Here is a 22111-nt window from a genome sequence, read left to right as displayed (position 1 = left end):
CCCTGTCCAGTCCATTTTTTTAAGGACACGCTTCACACCATGCAAAGATATGCTGTGTGTGTGTGTGTGTGTGTGTGTGTGTGTGTGTGTGTGTGGTGGGGGGGGGTTGACAGGCTGCTAGGAACGAGGACACAGTATAAAGTGGGTTCTTTGCAAAGTTAAGTAAGTTTAGAGTTGGGTTCCTTTTTTAGTCTTGTGGGATTCATAGATCAGGGTTAACTGGGTTAACAAAAGAAATTCCTGTGAAAATGTTCAGGTACAAGGACTGGACTGAAAATGAGTGAAAAAGCAGCCAATGCCCAGAGAAAACCTCTGAAACACTTTTAGAAAACCAGGATAAATATTGATAAATATTGCTCAAGACCGCTTTGAAAGGTCCCAAAAAAATGTAGCTCCTTTCAAGCAAAATATAAAGAAATGGGGGGTGGCTTTGATTTTTGCACAGTACTGTATTACTCTACTATTCTTCTAATGTTAGCATGGGATCCTGAAATGTGGAGCAAAGCTTATGTTTAGCATCTTCTGCATACTTCTTTTAATTAAACTTTTTTAAATTGATTGTCTTTCACGTGATGTTGCCTGTGCTTCATTTTCCTCTTTTCCACAGACTGTTTTTGTTTTGTTTTGTTCTCTGTAACAGCTTGGCAGGGTCAGTATGCTAACATTCCTCAATTCTGGAAAGGTCTATTGATCACACAGTAGCATATAATCAGTAAGTTATGCTCTTGCTGATCCATTCACCTTTGCTATTTTGATTACTTAGTTGGCAAACTTTCGAAACCCCGACACTGTCTGTGCTGTAAGCAGTGAAGATGTGTTAAAAAAAGAAGAAGAAAAAGGATCTTGGTGTACGCACAGCACTCAAGTGCTCACAGGTGCTCTGTGGGAACTATGACAGCTGTCTTAGTTCCATATACTTGTGTGTTTGTCTCTATGCACTGAGCAGGATTTGTTCTAAGACAACAAATGTCCTTTACATCCTAGTGTCAATTGTGTTGTGGTTTATTTGTTCAGTGCTCACCATTGGAAATTCACAATGACTGACAATTAAAGTCCAGCTGACTGCCTGAGACCATTAGGAAAAAGAGAAAAAGATAAGAGAGAGACAGCGCAGGGATTAAATTTAGCAGCTGTTGGTTTCGATCTGGCGCAAAAAGCAGCAACAACTGATTATGCTGCTCACTGGATACTTAGATTTCATCGCACAGAAAAACATTAGAATTTATTTTGTCCTTTAGCTAAGGTTTAGTTTTGTTTAGTTTTAGACCTATTCAACTGCTCACTAACACAAATATCTAATCAGGAAAGGAACACTTGCAATAACCAATGTATGCAGAAGAGCATATATGAATAATGAATGAATGAAGTTGTACCTAATAAAGCGTCTGTCTGGCTTTGAATGGATCTTATGGGAACAATGAAAGGGAAGCGAAACTGTAAAATATGGGACAAAAAAACAAAATGATGAGAACAATATCACTACCAGCAACATGTTTCACATTACACACAGTTTTTTGATCGATTGTAAAGGTAAAAGCTTCAAAAATGGCTTCATAATAAAGATGGAAACAAATCATCACGATGAGTTTGGAAATGAGTATTTGGATCAACTAACAACAGCTGCAGAGTGAAGAAGCACCAATACATGTCACTCTCTCTGAACCTGAACGTCTCCTGTGATCAAGGACAAACACAACCCAGTGGAGACAAAAGATAAAAGTTAATGACATGCAGTACTGGCGTGTAAATGCATGGGGAGAAAAGAAGAGGTGTGAACAAATAAATGCTTAGTGCATCATGGGAAATCTTCAGGATGTGTCCCCAACATCACATAACCGATGTTTCCTAAACTGAAGTGAAAAGCCGATCAGAATGAATCATTCAAATACACTCACACAAATTAAGAGTTCACTCTAACTTTAGCCTTCATTAGCCTCTTTGCCTCATTATAACACAGGTTAAAACACAATCGTTCACATTACAGTAGAACAGGTACTGTTGCTGTGATGCTGAGATGCTTCTCCTGCCCTCCACTCACAGCCTTTCCTGTCTTGTTTGTTTTTCTTGGCTCAGCAGCAGGTCTGCTGTATGACGGATGCTGACGAGCAGCAGGCAGACATCCATCTGGGAGGAAACAGCACTGCATCCTCTGCTGGGCTCTATCGCCCACTTAAAGATCAATCAGTACTGAAGGCAGCTAAGGTTAGCACCAGCAAAGCATCCCCGAGGCTTCAGAGGAGCGTGTCTCTGTGAAAGCGATGTGTATGCTGCACTTTTACTGCTTATAAATAGGCTTTTAGGAAATGCGCACATTAACGTTAACAAAGCCGCTAAATTGAATTTCTCACTCACGATATAGTGTGAGACATGGAGATCGTTTTATAGTGTAAAATTCATGTTTGTGAGAGCCTGGTGTTTTCTGCGAGATAGCTGTCAGAAGTCATTACACTTTACAGTTTTAGATTTATGCTCAACCTTTTTTTTTTTTTGTAGCATCAGTAGGTGGGATCCGGGTGCAGTATGAAACCTGAAACCTTGAGGTTTACATTACACCCACAAGACTTTCATATGCAGGAAGCATCCTGTGTAGATTCACCCGGCACTTAATTAAGTATACGCCGATAACACTGGGTTGGATCACCTTTTGTCTTAAGATTTTGATTCATATTGACATGATCACACAATTGCTGGAGATTTGTCGGCTGCACATCGTTGCAAAGTGTGCAGAAAAAATATCTCTCAAACCAACAACCAACTACGAGCATGTGCTAGATCTGACTGAGAAAACAGGGACACTGCAGACTCATAAAGTAGATAGTTGTCGTTCTCACAGACAAAATACATGAATCTGACTGAGAAACAGAGGAACACCAGAACCCATGAGGCAGGGAGTCGTGTGCTTTAGGGCTGCACTAAAGCACATGACGCTTTATTGTGCTTTTGTGACTCTGATAAGGACTGTAATTTAGAAAATGGCCATAAAGTGTATTCAGTAAGACCTAAAATTAGTGACTGAGATGTCACTGTTTACTGATGTCATAGATCAAGGGCGCCTAAAGGTAGCTTTTCCATAAACTATATGATTGAACTTCTTTGTACAATCAATTGGGTCACCCCCATTAAGGTTTAGGGAATTTCTCCAATGAGTGGGTGCACTGCGATCATAAAGGGATGGATATGTTTAACAGCAACAAGTAGTTGCTTCATAAAGCTTTTTTTGTATTTACTGCTTTTTTAAAAAACAAAAATGCACCTTACGTAACACAGCAGCCAGACAAACACATGACATTTTCATCATAAGGCAACTCTTCTCCACAGGTGGAGCTGGAACAGTCTCTCGTGAGCAGATGGTGACCATATTTTCATCTAAGTGCACTTGGCATCGTGCTGTCACTGTAATCTGTCACACACACCCATGAGCGCACGGACATCCATGAAAGGAGCATGCATACACACATTTGCAAATAGGGGATATAAAATAAAGGAGTACGTGCCGCAGCAAAATATCCGCTGAGACTTCTCTCACCGCTTCCTCCACCCACACAACTTATGTCATGATAATGCACTTATCACTGTGTGTGCTGCAGTCAACAGGAATCAGGATTCAAGGATTCGGTGAGGTAAACCTGCTTCACGGGCTGAAAAGCTCTTGTTAGCCATGTTTGAAAGCAGACTGGAGCATTTCAAGCTTCCTGATAGATGATTTTCATTTCCAAATACTGAATCAGGAAGTAAAAAGTCTGCCATTACAATAAAAATGCAGTTTCATATGTAATAAAACTACAGCTACAGCACAAAATGTGACACTCGTGTGGCTTCGGTTCAGCAGATGGCTGGCTTGTTAAATGACGCACATTTACACAAAATTACAAAGTGCGTTATAATGTCCAATTAAACACACTGAGCTCTCAACAGGAAGTTTAATATTTTCACAGGAAAAACTAATCATATCAGTTGTATGGGAACAATCCATCACTATGTACCACAGGGCTAAGGGCTTCTTCTGAGCTGTTTAACAATCCTCTGAAACTGAAAACTTTCTTAATTAAACCTCAGCGAGGTTTGGATAGCGAGTTGAAATCCAGCCTGGGTCACATACTGTGTGTACTGATGCTCTGTTCACAAATTCTTTATAGATACAACTAATGATGCGCTTAACCTTTAAAGGCGAAGCAGTGCATATTGTATTTCAGTGGATTAGCTGGTGAGTTATACGAAGCGCTGACGACTCGCCTCCATCTGGGCTGAGAGCGCTGCCGTTGGATCTGTCAGTGCTGATCTCTACTCTAATAACTCACTATTAAGCATCTGCTGCCGATCAGGAGGTCCAGAGTAAATCGAGTCAAGCAGCCTCATCTGTGAGTCCTCTTGGCTAGCTTTACTCTCACCCCCCTCACTTTGGCTCTGTAAATACAGGGTGATCTATCCATGCGTGCAGTGAGGGAAGGCAAAAGCACCTACATGAAGCATAGCCTGACTTTGTTTATTTCGGTTGTATAGATTAGATTAATGAGAATATTTCTTCAGTCATTTTTGAATACATGTTACTTTTTCCATAATAGGTTTCCAACCTTTCTTTCTTTCCATTTTTTATACATATGGTGATGTGAAAAAAGAATACACTCTTTCTGCTTCCGAGCCAGGTGCTGCTGCTGACAGGCACTTAATTAACTGATCATCAGATTGATGATCAGCGAGTGGGAGCACCTCTATAAAAGCAGAAGTTTGGGCAGTTTGCTGGTCTGGAGCATTCAGGTGTGTTTTAACACAATGTCAAGGAGGAAATAAGCTCATCTGGTGAAAAGCAAATGCCACATACTGACTGTCCAGCATGGTGGAGGAAAGTTTTGTAGTCACAGGACCTGGGCACTTTACAGTCTACCAGTAACTCCTTTGTGCACCAAAGTATTCTAGAGTCTTCAGTTGTCTAAAGCTAAATCTTGCCTAAAATTTGGTAACACAAAAAGTTAATGATCCCAAGCACAGCAGCAAATCTCCAACAGAAAGGGTGAAAAAATAAACAATTAAGGTGTTGCAACGACCCAGAGAAATTCCAGAGTTCAACTTGATTGAAATGCTGTGCTGTGACATTAAGAGATCTGTGCATAAATCAATGCCAACAAACTTCAGTGAACTGAAGCAACATTTTAAGGACGAGTGGGCCAAAAATCCTCCACGATGATGTGGGAGACTGATAAAGTCAGGCAGAAAATGATTCAAGCTGTTGCTGCTAAAGGTGGCTCTACAAGCTAATAAATCACAGCGTGTGCTTAGTTTAGTCACATTTGAAGACTCCACGCAGTTCGGTGAAAGCGTTCTTTTTCACATGACATGATATGAAACGATTCAATAAAACGAAAGAAATGGAGAAAATTGAGTTCAGAAACTGAGCTATAAACTGAATTAGCAAAATCATTAGCATAATCTGCATGCTAACATCCTAAAATGATCAAAATCATAACTAAACATCGGTATTTAAGCAATGTTAGCTCTGCTGATGTTAGCGTTCAGCTCATGGCACAGCTGTGATCGAGAACAACCTCACAGACCTGCTAACGTGATTGTAAACGCTCAAGTTTTGTTTATTGTTTATGCATCTGTAAGTAGCTTAGATTCATTCCAGGACACAGTTGAAAGGATCTTGAAACCAGGTAGGAAACCACTGAAGTAGCAGACAGCACTCAGTGGCAGTCCTAGCCTGTTTGGTGCCCTGGGCGAACACTCCCTCTGGCACCCCCCCCCCCCCCCACACACACACACACACACACACACATAAAACATATTAAGGATTGTACATTAACATAAAACTGTTGTCGGATATGGAGGACCACAAGTATGGAGGACCACAAGAGCCACGCGCATCGAAATGAAAATTTCTGTGCTTAAATAATGAATTGTAGAATAAATTATGCATTTGTAAATTCATTTTTGAATTCCAATTTAATAAACTGCATTTCAAAATCCTTTTTCAGTTGCACTTTAATAAACTGCATTTCAAAATCCTTTTTCCAATTGCAATTTAATAAACTGCATCTCAAAATCCTTTTTCCACTTGCACTTTAATAAACTGCAGTTCAAAATCCTTTTTCCACTTGCACTTTAATAAACTGCAGTTCAAAATCCATTTCCCTTTCCTGTTCGCTCCGGGATTAGCTGCTGGATTAGTTTCTGGATTAGCTGCTGGATTAGCTCTTCGATTAACAACTTCCTCGAGGCTATTCAAATTAGCCACAACGTGGGATGTAAGGAGCTCTCTGATTGGTTGGTGAGACACAGGCTGTCTGCCAGCCTGGAGTTTTCTAGCTCATAGCTTCGCCCTGCTAAGAAGCGTGTGTGCTTGTACAAAGGCCGTTCAGCCTCGGGATTTACACTCGGCTCGACACGGATATGTGAAGAATGAAGAGAGCCAACCTCTGACTGAGTGCCTGTTTACTCAGTCTGACCACCTGTTGAAGGTAACGTGCTAACGTGGCTAACGCTAGCATCACCGCACGTAGTCCCGTTATTTTAAGGACATCTTAGCTTATGAAAGTTTTACGTCACAGCTGTACGAGCTCGCTACGTGTTTTGTAAGCTGCTGTGCTCTTCACAAATAAAGCTGGAAGCAGCTCAGACCATTAGAACCAGCACTGAGGCCTGTTACATTTATACAGTGTTAGAACAATGGCTGCAACCTACAGCCTTTAAACTAGCGATTAAAATGCTGACAGTAAACTCGTCAGTCCAGATGTTACCACATTACTCTATGGTACTGTGAAGAGTAGAAAGATATTTTGCTGCTATTATTTGCTGCTATTTTTTTATAATCATCATTACCATTTCATTATTAATAGTGATATTGCATTCAGATGTTCAAACATATTGGTATCATATTAGTCTTTATTACAGGTCCAGTAAGAACCACGTTAAATTGTTGAGTTGAATCTATAACCCGAAATGCTTTTGAATCTATAATCTTAAATGTTTATATGCAGACTGCATTGTAAAAGAAAGGCCCTAACATTGAGTATACTCTGTGCCAAAATGAGACTGAGTGCAAGTATTTTGAGTAGGTTATTCTTTATTATCTTTTATTCATCTATATATTTGATTAAGCTTTAGTAGAGGTTCTTGATTAAAACATTTATTCAACATATTACATATATAGTTCCAGTTAGGTTATTACATGTAAGGATGAGCCTCTGTTCTGGTGAAAGGTCAGAAGTGCAACGGGTGAGATGAGAGAGCATTTAAGGACGAGACACACATACAGCTAGTGGGTTCATTTATAGGTGAAAGTTTAACCATGTTTTGCTTGCAACTGCAAAATTGTGCCTGCATGAGTGACAGTTTGTGCAGAACATGTGCCTGATGTTCCAGACAGATAAGTGCGGGCAGGATGGTGACACGATGCACCTGCCAACAATGTTCTTTAAACTGTGTTAAAAGTCATTGTGGTTTTGAGTTGACGTATCATGTATTGTATTGGTGAACGCAAGAGGGGGCGTTCTAATACCCCGATGTATAAAACTGTGTTCTGAAGTTTTGGAGATCGAGATTTGATGCGGTCTGCGTACAGTGTCCATCTCCCACGCTAAGTGTGTTTCATTAAAATCTTCGTTGACTCCACCTGACAGGGTCGGTGTGTTATTCTGATCTCCACCATCTCTCTCTCCTCAAAATGAACCTTAACAGTACTTAGAGTTAAAACAACTGAGACAGGCTGATTAAAATAACAGCTGTCAGTTCTCTCATTCCTTATATCAAGACTGGAGATCACACTACTGATTTCAGTTCATTTAATATGTGAGTGCACAGATTCATTCTCAACTGGACATAAATGATGATCAAAGGTTGTATATATGATGAAGTCATCAAACCCCAGCCTCTAACACAGTGCGCTGAATCTTAGCTTTGAATGTCCAGTATATTCTAATCAGTGCAATGTAAGCATTCACTGAACCTACAGTATCTACACCTGTGTGGCAAATGTGTGGTAAAGACACAGATAATGAAATTTAATTATTAATACAATATACATCATGAGAAACAAAGCTGAAATTGATTCAGTTTAGTATATCTCCAAAAGTTGAATCTGTTCATCTGGACGTAGCGTTTTGTGGGAGAAACGTTTCGTCACTCATCCAAGTGACTTCTTCAGTCTCAGCTGACTGCAGGTTTCCCCAAACCTTATAAACAGTACATTTGCATAATGACTGAAACCAGCCCACTGAAGGAACAATGGGCTGTGAGGTCAGTTCCTTAATCATAATTATGCAAATTCCCATGACCATTGATCAACAATCACTGACCAAAACCCACTGATCAAAGAACACTGATCAATGGCCATGAGTACCATTCACAGAGAGTTGGGGAATGGCTGCAATCACAGCATTGTAAGATGGCGAAAGATGTACCCTTAGGCCCCCTCCTCGATTCAGAGATGGTCTTTCCCTCTTCACGTAAATGGCCTCCTTGACTCCGCGCTCAAACCAGCGTTCCTCCCTGTCCAGGATGTGTACATCCTCATCGTAGAAAGAGTGTCCACTGGCCTGTAGGTGTAAATAAACTGCAGAGTCCTGGCCTGATGAGGTAGCTCTTCTGTGTTGTGCCATCTGCTTCGCTAGAGGTTGTTTGGTTTCCCCGATGTATAAATCCTGGCAATCCTCCTGGCACTTAACAGCGTACACTATGTTACTCTGTTTGTGTCGGGGGACCCGATCCTTGGGGTGGACCAGTTTTTGGTGCAGCGTGTTTTGGGGTTTAAAAGCCACAGAGACACGGTGTTTAGAAAAAAAAAAATGCGTCTCAACTGTTCCGATACTCCTGACACATATGGGATCACTACAGGTTTTCGCCTGGGCAGCGGTTGTCCTTCTCTCCTGGATCGGCTGGAGCTTTCTTTAGGTGCCTTTCCCACTTTGACAAAAGTCCAGCTGGGATAACCACATTTACTCAGGGCCTTCTTGATGTGGGGGGGCCTAAGGGTACATCTTTCGCCATCTTACAATGCTGTGCTCTAACACTGTATAAATGTAACAGGCCTCAGTGCTGGTTCTAATGGTCTGAGCTGCTTCCAGCTTTATTTGTGAAGAGCACAGCAGCTTACAAAACACGTAGCGAGCTCGTACAGCTGTGACGTAAAACTTTCATAAGCTAAGATGTCCTTAAAATAACGGGACTACGTGCGGTGATGCTAGCGTTAGCCACGTTAGCACGTTACCTTCAACAGGTGGTCAGACTGAGTAAACAGGCACTCAGTCAGAGGTTGGCTCTCTTCATTCTTCACATATCTGTGTCGAGCTGAGTGTAAATCCCGAGGCTGAACGGCCTTTGTACAAGCACACACGCTTCTTAGCAGGGCGAAGCTATGAGCTAGAAAACTCCAGGCTGGCAGACAGCCTGTGTCTCACCAACCAATCAGAGAGCTCCTTACATCCCACGGTGTGGCTAATTTGAATAGCCTCGAGGAAGTTGTTAATCGAAAAGATAATCCAGCAGCTAATCCAGAAACTAATCCAGCAGCTAATCCCGGAGCGAACAGGAAAGGGAAATGGATTTTGAACTGCAGTTTATTAAAGTGCAACTGAAAAAGGATTTTGAAATGCAGTTTATTAAATTGGAATTCAAAAATGTTTTTTGAAATGCAATTGGAAAAGGATTTTGAAATGCAGTTTATTAAATTGGAATTCAAAAATGAATTTACAAATGCATAATTTATTCTACAATTCATTATTTAAGCACAGAAATTTTCATTTCGATGCGCGTGGCTCTTGTGGTCCTCCATAGTCGGAACCATACTGAATTTCACCAGAGAAACATACACACACACACATATATGAAGAGAGGGAGAGTATGCATACTCTCAAAAAAATCTGTTGTTGGATGAACACAATTTAATCATGGCACTTTTTTCCACGTGATTTAACCAAGTACAATAACCCATTTTTGACCATGCCAAACCAACACATTTGGCATTTGGTGGTTTAATGTAATCAGATTACGTTGAATCAACGTAGTATACTTGCATGGACTTGAAGTGATTTATTTAAGTATGTAGAGTGAAAATTGTTTTAATTCATTCTACACAAGTTAAAAACTTTGGGAAAACAAATGAAATCTCATTGTTTGAACAACTGCTTAAGCAGTGTTTCATTGGTTCATTAGTCTTGCCTAATGAACCAATATGGGGGTTGATGATTTCATAGAGACAAACAACCATTTGCACTTACATTCATGGGTAACTTAGAATCACCAATTAACCTAACTCTAATTACACACTGCAAACCAGCCAGATTGTGGATTTGAACCCAGGCCCTTTTTGCTGTGAGGCAACAGCACTAACCATTACGCCACCAAGCTGTCAGTCCAGGTGCAACAAAACTAGGAAAGCTATGATTAAGCTGGATCATAGCTACAGAGAATTCTTTATGTAGAATTCTCTGTAGGTTTTTGTCTTTGACAGGTTAAACCACAATAAATAGCGAGAGCATACAAGTGGTGTGGGTGTAGTTGTCTGCCTCTTAAAACTCCAGCAAATTTCCTGCAGTTTGACATCTAATGTGATCTTGTGAATTTCGTGAGTCCAGGCAACTATACCGTAACCACTCTTAATAGATTGTATCATGTCATCTCAACAACAACAAATTAAGTTGCTGAATTTCATGCAGATGCTACATGATTTAATTACGTTCACCATAGAAACATGAAATTATTTAGTTCAAACTACAAGTTTGAATCTTGTACATGTAACAACCACCCAATTTCATTTTTTTGAGTATGCAAACGGTTACCAAACAGCCATAATTCGTCATACAATGAGAACAGGACAAATCAACAATTGACAATGACTAATTAATGACAAATTAATATTAAAATCTGTAACATAATGTATTGTTTGGAGTTTAGTCTGTTACTGTTACCATTTCTTCTTGGACCAACTGTAACCCACATAATTTCCTTATGGATTAATAAAATATTCTGATTCTGATTGTTTCAGGATGAGCTGCTATTATCCAATGACACATCTGATTACCTGTATCTTTTGCTCGTTTCTCCTCCTCTTCTTTGCTCTTTTTTCTAAACTGAGCACCTGATGGCTTTGAACTTGTCTTGTCCATCTTCCATTGGTTTTAATGTTGCACTCCAGTATGAACACCCATCCCCCAACCCGAGGACCACCACAACATAACCTAACAGACCTACACCTTAGTTCACAGATTCGCTTTGTCTATGGTTTATTTCTGGGATTTCGCACAACCCAGGATTCAAATCGTGAATACATAATGGGCTTGGATTTACATCATTATGAATGAAATGTGCTCTATTTGGAAGCAGCTGGCCCCCCTCCCCTTTCCACGGGTTGTGTGTGAGACTTTAAATCATCAAACTGTAAATTATAAATTTTAAATTGTTATTAATCCCTTTAGTCCTAAAGTGTATATTTATTTTCTTATTTCTTCTTATTTATTGTTTACTTGCACTGCTGTAACTGGAGCCTCGTCGTCTCGTCTCTCTATATACTGGACTGTATGTAGCGGAGATGACAATAAAGTTTACTTTGACTTCAGCAGCAAGCAGGCGCACCGAGGGCTCTCGCGCTCACTTTTCGCGTATAGAATTTCGAAAAAACATCGGTGCAAATTATAAGTCTGTGTCATAATGTCTGGTGTTTTCGTGTTTGTTGGTTTGTTTTTACTCTGTTTTATTTTGCGGGTTGGTTATTAGATCCCCCGCCGCCCCGCCCTCTCCTCCCTGTGCCGCAAGCAGCAGGCGCACCTCGCGAACGGAGGGCGCCCTTATTCCCAGCAAATGGGCGGCAGAAAACCGATTGGTGCCTATGACATTCCCAATTTGCACTGGCATGACGTCGGGGCAGCATGAATATGAGCTTTTTTTTTTTTTTTTTTAATTTATTGCCGATGCCCGTGATGCCGCCCCGGGCAACCGCCCGTGTCGCCCGTATCAAAAACCGCTACTGACAGTACTCATAGATTTCTGCTGTTGGTTCTTGAAATAAATTAAATATTTCCGAAAAAGCATCAGCAGTTTGTTCTTTCAGCCACTGAAAGAGTTAAATGGTTTCCCTTATTACGGTCACTGTAGTAGAGAAGCTTTGTAAGTGAAGCAAGTGGGGAAAGGCACGCAGACTTCATTAATAAATTAATCTTATTGCAGATGACTGCAATTAGTCTATGCTGGTATTTAACTGGATTCCAGTGCTATGTTTCATCAGTGAACTGTCCCATCAGACAAGTGGAAAAATGCAGGCTAATTATAATTTTGTTAAATATCTGTTTATTTTCCTTCCTTTGAACTCGGTTTCAATGTCATTATCCAAACTGCGGCCCTTTTCTTAGGAGTCAGCACGGCCCTCTGGGAAAAACAAAACAAAAACATGCTGCCCACCACTGATTTTCGTGATACTTGAGATCAAATTTCCAGAAAATATATATTTTTTGTATTTCTACAAACATCCCTAAGCTGTCGTCAGAAAGCAGAGCAAAGTGGCCTGATGTGATGCACTGAGCTGAACTGCTGTGACCTTCTGAAATCCTAAATGGAAAGACCACTCGAGCTGAACTTGGCACTGCAGGTCACAGAGAAGCTAGTGGGAGGAGCAGTGCTGTTTCATCTTCAGCTGTGCACCGACAAGTAGAAAGTGAGAAATAAATGAAGGAGACTCTTCCTGCTGAATGGATGACAAACATGAATAGAAAGGCCTGCTTTAATGGGCCTGGGTTGTGTGCTTATTTGTAGATTATTGTGAATAGTCCTGAGATTGATTTTGTCAAGTAAGTGCCATTATTAGTGAATGAAAAGGAAATTCTATTTAGGAAAACCAATGAATGTCAATGCTGCTCGTGTTTTCCCATCAGCTGTAATCCTTTGCAGCAGGTGCTGTATATTCATTTAAAATGATATATCTAAATCAAAGCCAGAAATCTATCTGCTACTTGTGTATATACACTCAAGGGCCACTTTATTAGCTACTTATTGCTAGTACTGGGTACTACTGCTTTAACCTTCAGGTCTGCTTTAATTCTTCGTAGCATAGATTCAACAAGCTGCTGGAAACATTCCTCTATGGAGATTTTGCTCCATATTTACATGATAGCATCACACAGTTGATGCAGATTTGTCGACTGGACATCCATGATGTGACTCTCCCTTTCCATCAAGTCCCAAAGGTGCTCCAATGGATCGGTGTACAGTGAAACTGACATCTTCAAGACATCAGTTGCAGAGGATTAGAGCTTGTGACATGGTGTGGTATCCTCTCAGAAGCACCCATTAGAGCAGGCGTGTCAAACTCCAGACCTCGAAGCCCGGTGTCCTGAAACTTTTAAATGTGTCCCCGCTGCAACACACCTGAATAAAATTAGTAGGTCATTAGCAAGACTCTATAGGACTTGACTGCAGCCTGAGGTGGCAACCCCTAACCCTACTCAAGTAAATCTAAATAAATGTAAGCATTTGGAAAAATTTACTTTTATTGCACCATTTTCATTCCCTCATGAGCTGCAGTAACATGAATCAAATGGCTGAATTGCCATTTGATTCATGTTACTGAATCAAATGAAACTGACAGACCGGTGTCCTGTCAGTTTCAGGACACCGGCCCTTGAGGACTGGAGTTGGATGGGTACACTGTGGTCATAAAGAGTTGGACTTGGTCAGTAATGATACTTAGGTAGACTGTGGTGCACAAAGTGTGCCAAGAAAATGTTCCCACATTAGCAGATCAGGATGGATGCATGCTTTCTGCTGTTTATGCCAAAGACTCCGAGATGTATCAGACCAAACATTTCCATTCTTGCTGATCCTCTGCCAGTTATATCCCATTTCCTCTTCTTAGCTCACGGGAGTAGCACTTAGTTTGGTCTTCTGCTGCATTAAGGTTCAATGTATTGTAACTATTGCCTTTTATCTCAAACCAGTCTGGCCATTCTCCCAGCACCTCTGGCATTTCAATCCAGAGGACCGTTGCTCACTAGACATTTTTTCTTTGCCTGAGTAGTCTCTGTAAACCCTGAGGTGGCTGTGTGGAAAAATATCAGTAGATCAGCAGATCCCGAAACATGTCCAACACGTCTGGCACCAAAAGCCATGCCACATTCAGAGTCACTTTATGTCAGCTTGAACTTCAGCAGGTCATCTTGACCAGGTATACATGCCTATGTGTACTCGAGTTGCTGTGATGGGATTGGCCAATTAAATAGTTGTACTTGAAGACATTAAGGTCATGTTGCAATCAAACGATGCAGGGAGTAATGTTATGATCCATTATTTATTTTTCTAATTTAATCCAGTCGGGCAGTCTACAAAGGTCAATATGTGACACAGTTTGAGTGAAATTTATCCCACTGCTTTGATCTGGGTGCGAGTACTTTAAGGAGGGGGACTAATAAATTAGGAGGAGTAAAAGTGACTAAGCTCAGATAATTATAAAAATAGATTTCCAGGTCACTGAGGGGCGAGCAGAAAAAGTGAGACACGATCTTCACAGGTGCAGAGGAAATGTGCGCCTCTTGTTTATGACACTGCGGTGCTGGAGGTCTGGCTCGGCGTGAGAGCGAGAAACCATTGAGTATTTAACAAAATGCACTCAGAAAGCACTTCACTGATGCATCATGGGTAGCTGCTCTCAAATCACAGCAGGTTTGTGTCTGAGAACAAGCTCTTTTTCGATTTAATGAAGTAGGAAGAGGACAAGTACATTTGGGCCACATCCTACAAAAACATAATGAGATTAAGCTCCGCTCCGCTTCGCCCGTCATCCTCCTCTCGATTAGATTCACCCATTTTAAATAAGCACAACACAGAGACCGTGTCAGAGTCACACACACCCACTTTTCTCTTTTTATTCAGTGATAAATAATTTCCTATGATCATAGGCTTTACGTGTAGACATCCGATCAAGGCAAGAGACAAATTAGAGGGCACACATGTTGCCACCATTAGAAAATAATAGCAGAAACAAAAAAAAACAAACAAAAAAAACAATGAGGTAAGAAGTTCTCTTTTTTATACATTTGTGGTGCTTCTATGTCTGTTACCTATACTGTTGAATGCACAGTGCTTTCTAATACAGAAATCCTGCCTCTTGTGTCTGTACATTATTTAAAAAAAAGAAGAAGAAGAAAAAAAAAAAAAAAGTAGGTCATGGCACAATACTGAACCAACCAAGACAGGGCACTGCAAAGTGTACAGAATAGCAGTATACATCATCAGACTGAGAGTAAGAAAAGTTGAGCAGGAAACAGAAAATACAAAACAAAAAGTCTAAGACTTGGCGAGTGAGCGACTGTGATCGGTTCAACACACACACGCACGTGCACACACACACTTTCCAGGAGAGGTCCTAGGGTCAGCAGCTTGCATGCTCCCTACATTTACAGTATGCTATGAATGTGTGAAAGAGCTGCAATGACTGAAGGAGAATGAATCAGCAGCTATTTCGATAATAAATCAGAAATGCTAATCGGCTGCTGGTTCCAGCTTCAGCAGTGACACCTCTTTTCCCACCAGCACAGCACTGGTGCGGAGCCAGCTCTGCCTTGGTGTATCTTTGAAGAACTGGCTCACATTTTGACAGGTTTGATGGGGTAATTTCCGTGGGAAGAAAATAAAAATCACATTGGACAAATCGGTGGGCTGTATTTGCCAATCACTGTGAATTTCTTGCAGTAGCCCTAAACGTGCCCAGTGAGAACAGTAGTTCCAACGATCCTGTGCCGACACCCCAGTGCTGGTGGAAAACGAATAATTTCTGCCTCTTGTGACATTTTTTTTTTTTTTTTAGTTAAGGAAAGGCTCTGTGAAGGCCAATGGAAGATGGATGGATACACTGAATCTGTATGAATTTGGTGCCGTGTTTAACCAGAAGTGTGTGAACTACAAGGTTGTGTCGAGGGACAGAAGTCAGGCTTATCAGTTCAATCTCAACATTCACTGATATTTTTTTTATTTTTTAACTTTCGAGAGACTCGCACGTCCCAAGGATGTTATCCATATCAAATCAACCTCGATAAGTCCACTTCTAAATCCTAACTAAGAGCCTTCTAGTAAATTCAAAACTTGCCTGAGGATCATTGTGACTTTAAACCTTCCTCTGCCAACATGTATGACAAAAATAACGTGACATCTGTTAGCGCAGGCTAACATTTCCAGTCCTGGACTTCTCAATTTTTGTAACATTGCACTGGTGCTACCACTGCCCAGCTGGGCTGAAGACACGATTGTGTTGGTTTTTACTTCCTTTAAAGATATATCAGTATAAAAGTTCAGAAATTCACAGATTATTACCTTTACTCTTATACCAGTGCTGATGAGGAGGATGTGTCTGAGTGGCAACTACTGTAGCGAGTGGTCGCACCCTCACTGTTAGTATAAATGGTACAGAGCGCTGCAATATTACATCGTTCAAACCTCCTAATTGATTATATTTGTTAAAGGAGCATTCTTTTTGTTGTATTTTATGCAGTTTCTATTTGTAGGAAGATACAGGAAACAACCTCAGACATCACCCTGATGAAGGCAAGACAGCTAAGAACCTGTGGTGAGCAAAGAGTGGTGCAAATTAATCTGGACACTGATAGCTTGCACACAGCGCAGTGTGTGTGCAGGGCTTTCCCCCTCACAGAGGACTTTTTGGGCTCCTTTAAAGGATTCTTATGCCAGAATCACCAAATTCTTTTATTAATTAAAGGTTTAATTTTAATGTGAAGTGTTCAAACCTACAGGAAAATAACTCACTGAAGGTTCACTGCAGGCCAGGAAAAACTCTGCAAGGGTAAATATATTTTTGTATTTGTGTGCGTTTATGTATGTGTGTGTGTTGCATTCACAGACATCACGAGCAGCAAACCGAGGCACAGCCCCCCTATGCATGGACCTGACCTGCAGTCCCTTCACTGATGCACAAAGAGAGAACGAAAGAAAGAAAGAAAGAACAAACTGCTCCTGGCTCACTTACTTCCTGTCCAGCATTAAAGGAGAATACCACTGATTTTTCAGCATTCGCATGTTATTTTCACACCACTTAACTTCCAGCTTCCACTCAGAACACCCAACAATACGTGGGTCCATCCCAACACTGCAGTGATCCCTACAAAATACTTTGAAAAGGCCACTAGGCGTGTGGCTGTGCTTAACGCAATTAAGTGTATTACTATAAATACGAGGTGCGTTTATGATGATTATTCTCTAAATTCACAGTCTTCTAGTTACTGGCTGTAGGAGTGTATCAGCGTGATGGCGTTAGCTGATGGCTTAGCAGAGCTGTCTACACTCACTAATACTTTGCTGCTATTAATAACACTATGCAAGGTCTTACAGTAAGTGGCATTCTCCTTAATGGTGCTTGACCTTGTATTCTGCTGCCCAGGGAGGTCAGCCTCCCCTTTGGGGCTACCTGCTCCTGAGCAGTAGCCGGCTGGAGACAAAAGAGGAAGCACACCTGCATCTTCCTCTCATCCACAGCAGCCCGTGTGTGGCCCCCTGACAGCTGCGATCGCAGCTGCTCACCTCTCCCACACACCTGGTGCTGTGCAAATGTGACAGGAGAGAATAAACCCCGCTCTAAAGCTAAGCTTTTGCAATCTCCCACACCCCCCCCAAGGGTTCCCTTCAAGGGTTCAGCTCAGTGAACCTCAGTAACACTCAAACAACTTCAGTGGACAAAGGTGGTGGGGGAGGAAGAAGAAGTAGAAAAAAAGAACACAAATTGTACAACAACAGAAAAAACACAAAACTAAAAATAGCTAAGAGAAGCCAAAAACAGCAACAGGAGCGGTCGTGACGGCGCAGATGAGTGCTGAGAGCGGCGAGGTGGGGCGGGTGGCCGGAAATCAAGTCGAGGAGTGACTTTAGTGGTCCTCAAGAAATGTGCGCCAGCGTTGTGGTCGCGGTTGCCATGACAGCAGCACATTAAGCACCCTTTCCAACAGAACAACAACAGAGAGACACCATTTTTCTTTTTTTTTCTTCTTTTTTTTCCTTTTAAATCAACAGTGGCAGGGTGCTGCAGCAGCCTCGGCTGCCCTCGCACTCCCCCAACCTTTTGCGTCCATGTCCCCTTTTAGTGTTTTGTTCATTTATTCGTCTTTTTAGTCGCTGGGTACTCCACGGTGCTGCGGTCCCTCGACACATAAGCAGAAACTTCCCCCGTTTCAGGCTTCTGGCCAGAGTTAGTCGTTTTTGATTTTCAGTCATTTTTGCATGTGTGTTTGTTTTTTTTAAATCCCATGACATTTTCAGAGCCTCTCGTGTCAGTCCAGAGGCGACAGCGTTGGAGTCCTCAGCCCGGGAGGCAAACTTTGCCTGCAAACAGCAGTCCCACTATGGTGAAGAAGATGGAGAGGACGAACAGCACGTATGAGGAGCCGACCACCGTGTTGTTGGGAAGCTTGTACGGCTGGCCTCCCACCTCGTTGATATAGAAGCCTATTGGGAAGATGAGCGCCGCCATGCAGAACAGGATCACTGGAAGCAAGGGAGGGAGAGAGGAAAAATATTAGTTCCTTAAAAGATGACTCAAATTAATCTGTAGCTTTTTCTCAATGCACGGAAATCTTGTGTGTAAAATAAGCTCTGGGGACAGACTGAACTGATAAATGACACTAAAGGAGTGTCAGCTCTTATTCTAGTCTTTGTTCTCCACAGTGGATTCAGAAAATTAAGCCTAACCTCATCAGCTTGAGCAGAAAGCATAGCCTCAAACTGACTTCAATTTTCGGGAGTTCATTAGTGAGATACAACACCGCCTTTCAAATGGTGTAATTGTCCCTTCAGAAGCAAACAGACCCATGGCATGTAGATAATTCTGCCTCGCATTTTCACAAAGATGAGAGGCAGAGGCAGTCAATTATGTAATGTTAATGTGCGTCATAGATTATACATTAGTCCGACAAGCATACACTAGCCTGAGTCCAAGCTCGCCCAAACCAAATTTTGTCCCCTGTAGAAATGAGACATTTCTATTTTTAGTTATATCTTCCTCCGAAGAGGAAACAAAAAGGGCAGCTGCGCAGACATCACTGAAAATACCTCGAAGACTTCAACATTCAGTTATGATCAGCAGCTGACTGCAGAAAATCGGAGAAATGAAACACTCACAGAGAGACGTGTTCATGAAAGCAGCAGCTGGAACTTTCTATAGACAGAAGATTGAAGCATGCACTGAAAACACTTAAAAGCACACCATATATGACTACAAGGTAAACGCAGCGCTACAGTGATTAAAGTGAAACTTAACCAAGAAAGTGAAAAAGCAATAACTTTTCTGTCACATTTTAATACACACTAATACACTCAAAAAAATTTAAGGAGACACTTGATCCTCAGCAAACCTCAGAGATGTCCGTCTGTCCAGCGAGGAAGCAGAAACTACTGTGAATCTATTACTGTGTCTTTTGTCCCGTCTCCCTCCCCTCATCCCCAACCAGTCATGACTGCACCTCTCTGAGTCTGGTTCTGCTGCAGGTTTCTTCCTTCCATTTATACAGAGTAGGCACACACACAGTTGAGCTTTGTTATTCACAGATGTGCAGCTCAGCATCAAAATCTTGATAAAATACTGATTAACTTTGTTTGAACTTTGAGTGATGTTCATAATAAATGTGCATCATTTTCTAAGGAACCATGTCAACGTCCTCTCCAGACCTTTGTCTCAAATATCCCAGAAATCGTCCTCTTTGCCAGTTATGCTTGCATTCTGCCATGGTTTATATTCAAATAATATTTCTTACAGCACTTGAAGGCAGCATTTTTCCACAGTTAAATGTTTTAGCGAATCTCTAATAAGCCACCCAGCGGTAACGGGCTTGATTTAAGCTTTCAAGTTTGTAAAGTTTGTGTGTGAATTATTTGTTGGTAAATCATTAACTTCTTCCCTCGAGCTCAAAATGAATTGACACCATTTCCCAGACTAGCAAAATGTAGCATTAGTTTCACTAAATGCTCCTCCAAGAACCATAAACAAGCTCTTTATGCCACCTCAGGCTGATTAACACAGTACATTTCTCTACAAGCTTAAAGGTGCAGATCAGTAATCACATTTTAAGCTTTCTAAACAAGCACACTGCAGCTCTGTTTATACGCTGCAAGTCAAGTCAAATCCAGAAAAGGGATTTACCAAATTTACAAATGTTAGAAGCTGTGGCGGAAAAGACACGTTTGCCGATGTTGTAGTTTCCCGAGACTGCCACTAGATGTTACATGAGAGGTGTGATTTACTGATTGAACCTTTAGTCAGGCACAAAAAACGTGTTCATCAAAGTAGAAAAGATATAGTCTTAAGATTTTAAGTTAGAAAAGCAAAAGCAATGCTGAAGGAAACGCCATCGACAACACCAACCAGAACAGACCAAATACACAAAGTTCTCTGAGAAAGAGAGAAGATTTCCGAGGCTGAGGTATAGGACAGCAAAACTCCACTCCACGTGTTCTTTCTTATCAAAGCCCATCAACTACTTTACCCACAATGCAACTCAACCGCAATATAAACCCAAAATAAACCCAAAATAAAACACAACAGCAAATACATTAATTAGATTTCATACAAATATTGACACTTTCATCACTGAATAAAAACCGAGATGAAAATGTTCTGAGGAGACTACGTCCAATCAGAAGTGTAGAAAGGCGGGGCAAGTTTGGAGGTGATCCAATTAGTTCAGCTAACTCCTTTCCTCCCAGTTTCTAATGAAAATGCGACAAAATGTCAACGCTTAGGAGGAAGAGATGAGTAGATGCATTTCACATTTGATGGCAAGGAAAATAAGATGCTTTCTAAACTGTGTGGAGCAACTTTCCCTGGTAAAATACGACAAAGTTTACACTTTAGATTTTAGTGACCTTCATCAACTTCCGATGATATTTAGTTGACAAAAACTAAAAGCATTCAGGAGCTTGTAAAACCACTTTTAGCAGCAATAGTTTGAAAAAAAAAAAAACAACAAAAAGAAAGAAAGAAAGAAAGAAAAACTTTTCTAAATGACTTTATCAGTATCTCACATCATTGTGAGGGAATTCTGGCCCACTCCTTTTACAATGATGCTTCGGTTCATTGAACTCTACAGGCATTTGTTGATGCACAGCTCTCTTCAGGTCCCTCTGCAGCATAACAATCAGGATGAGGTCTGGACTTTGAGTCACTGCAACAACTTGTTTCTTTTCTTTTTCAGCCATTCGGTTGTATATTTGCTTTGATATTTGGGATCATTGTGCTGCTGTATGACCTGTGTTGCCCTCTTCTCTTTAGAGAAAAGGATTTCTTCTGGTAACCCAATTGTGCTGCCATGAACTTTAACATCTAGCATGCTAACTAGCCTGTAGAGTGAGATTTGCTCTTGGGGGTTTTTTCTTTCCCCTTTTTTCTTTTTTAGCAGTTTCTCTGAGTAGCTATGCCAATGGATCATGATGAAGTAGAGCTGTAGCTCTAAGGTTTAAAAAAGCAAAAAATTACAGAGCCACTTAAAGCACAGTATGACCTTGGGGTGACACTTGCTGGGACAGGGATTTCTGGGAAGATTGTTGACTGTCTTGAATATTTTCCACTTGTGAATGATCTCTCGGTGCACAATGATAAACTTCACAATTGTTTCAAAATGGCCTTATAACTCCTCCCAGCATTAACAGCAATGATGGCTTTCTGTTGGCACCTCAATGCTCCAGATCTGCAAACAGCCAAAGCTCTCACTTGCTGATGAGCAGTTAATCAACTGCACTTATTTCTTGTTAAATGGCGAGAGCGTAATATTACATATATTGTATTTAATCTACGACCTGCTAAGGACCAGATAATTTTCTTTTTTTTTATTATTAAACAGCTACATATCAGAGAACTCTGTGAATTTAATGTCTCAGTGTGTCTTCCGAGTACACGACGTAGAGGTCAGGCTCCTACAGGAGCTGAGCTACCATGGCACATGTTTTTTTTTCCTGTGTTAACCTGGTTTCCTTGTGCAAATCCAATTCCGCTGATTGGTGAGCTCTGACAATCACCATCAAGCCCTGTGGGATCAATTAGCGCGGCACGTTGACCACATGCTGGGAATCGCTGCATTTGCAACAGGCACCACTCTCAATAAACAGTGTGATGTTCTGCTCAACACACAGTGGGCAAGTC

General features: G+C 41.2%; 1 protein-coding gene across 1 annotated transcript in view; it reads right to left on the bottom strand.

The window, feature by feature from the left end:
* Nucleotides 1-14812: 14812 nt before the first annotated feature.
* mosmoa (modulator of smoothened a) overlaps nt 14813-22111 on the bottom strand; it is a 29340-nt gene continuing 22041 nt past the window's right edge. The window contains exon 3 of the mRNA XM_003456352.5: nt 14813-18465. Coding sequence (XP_003456400.1) covers nt 18281-18465 — 185 coding nt within the window. The 3' untranslated portion in view covers nt 14813-18280. The remainder of the gene's footprint in view (nt 18466-22111) is intronic.

Source organism: Oreochromis niloticus, linkage group LG4 (assembly GCF_001858045.2).
Source record: "Oreochromis niloticus isolate F11D_XX linkage group LG4, O_niloticus_UMD_NMBU, whole genome shotgun sequence".
Lineage (NCBI taxonomy): Eukaryota > Metazoa > Chordata > Actinopteri > Cichliformes > Cichlidae > Oreochromis > Oreochromis niloticus.
The sequence above is the reverse complement of the archived record's forward strand: the minus strand, read 5'-3'. Positions and strand labels throughout refer to the sequence as shown.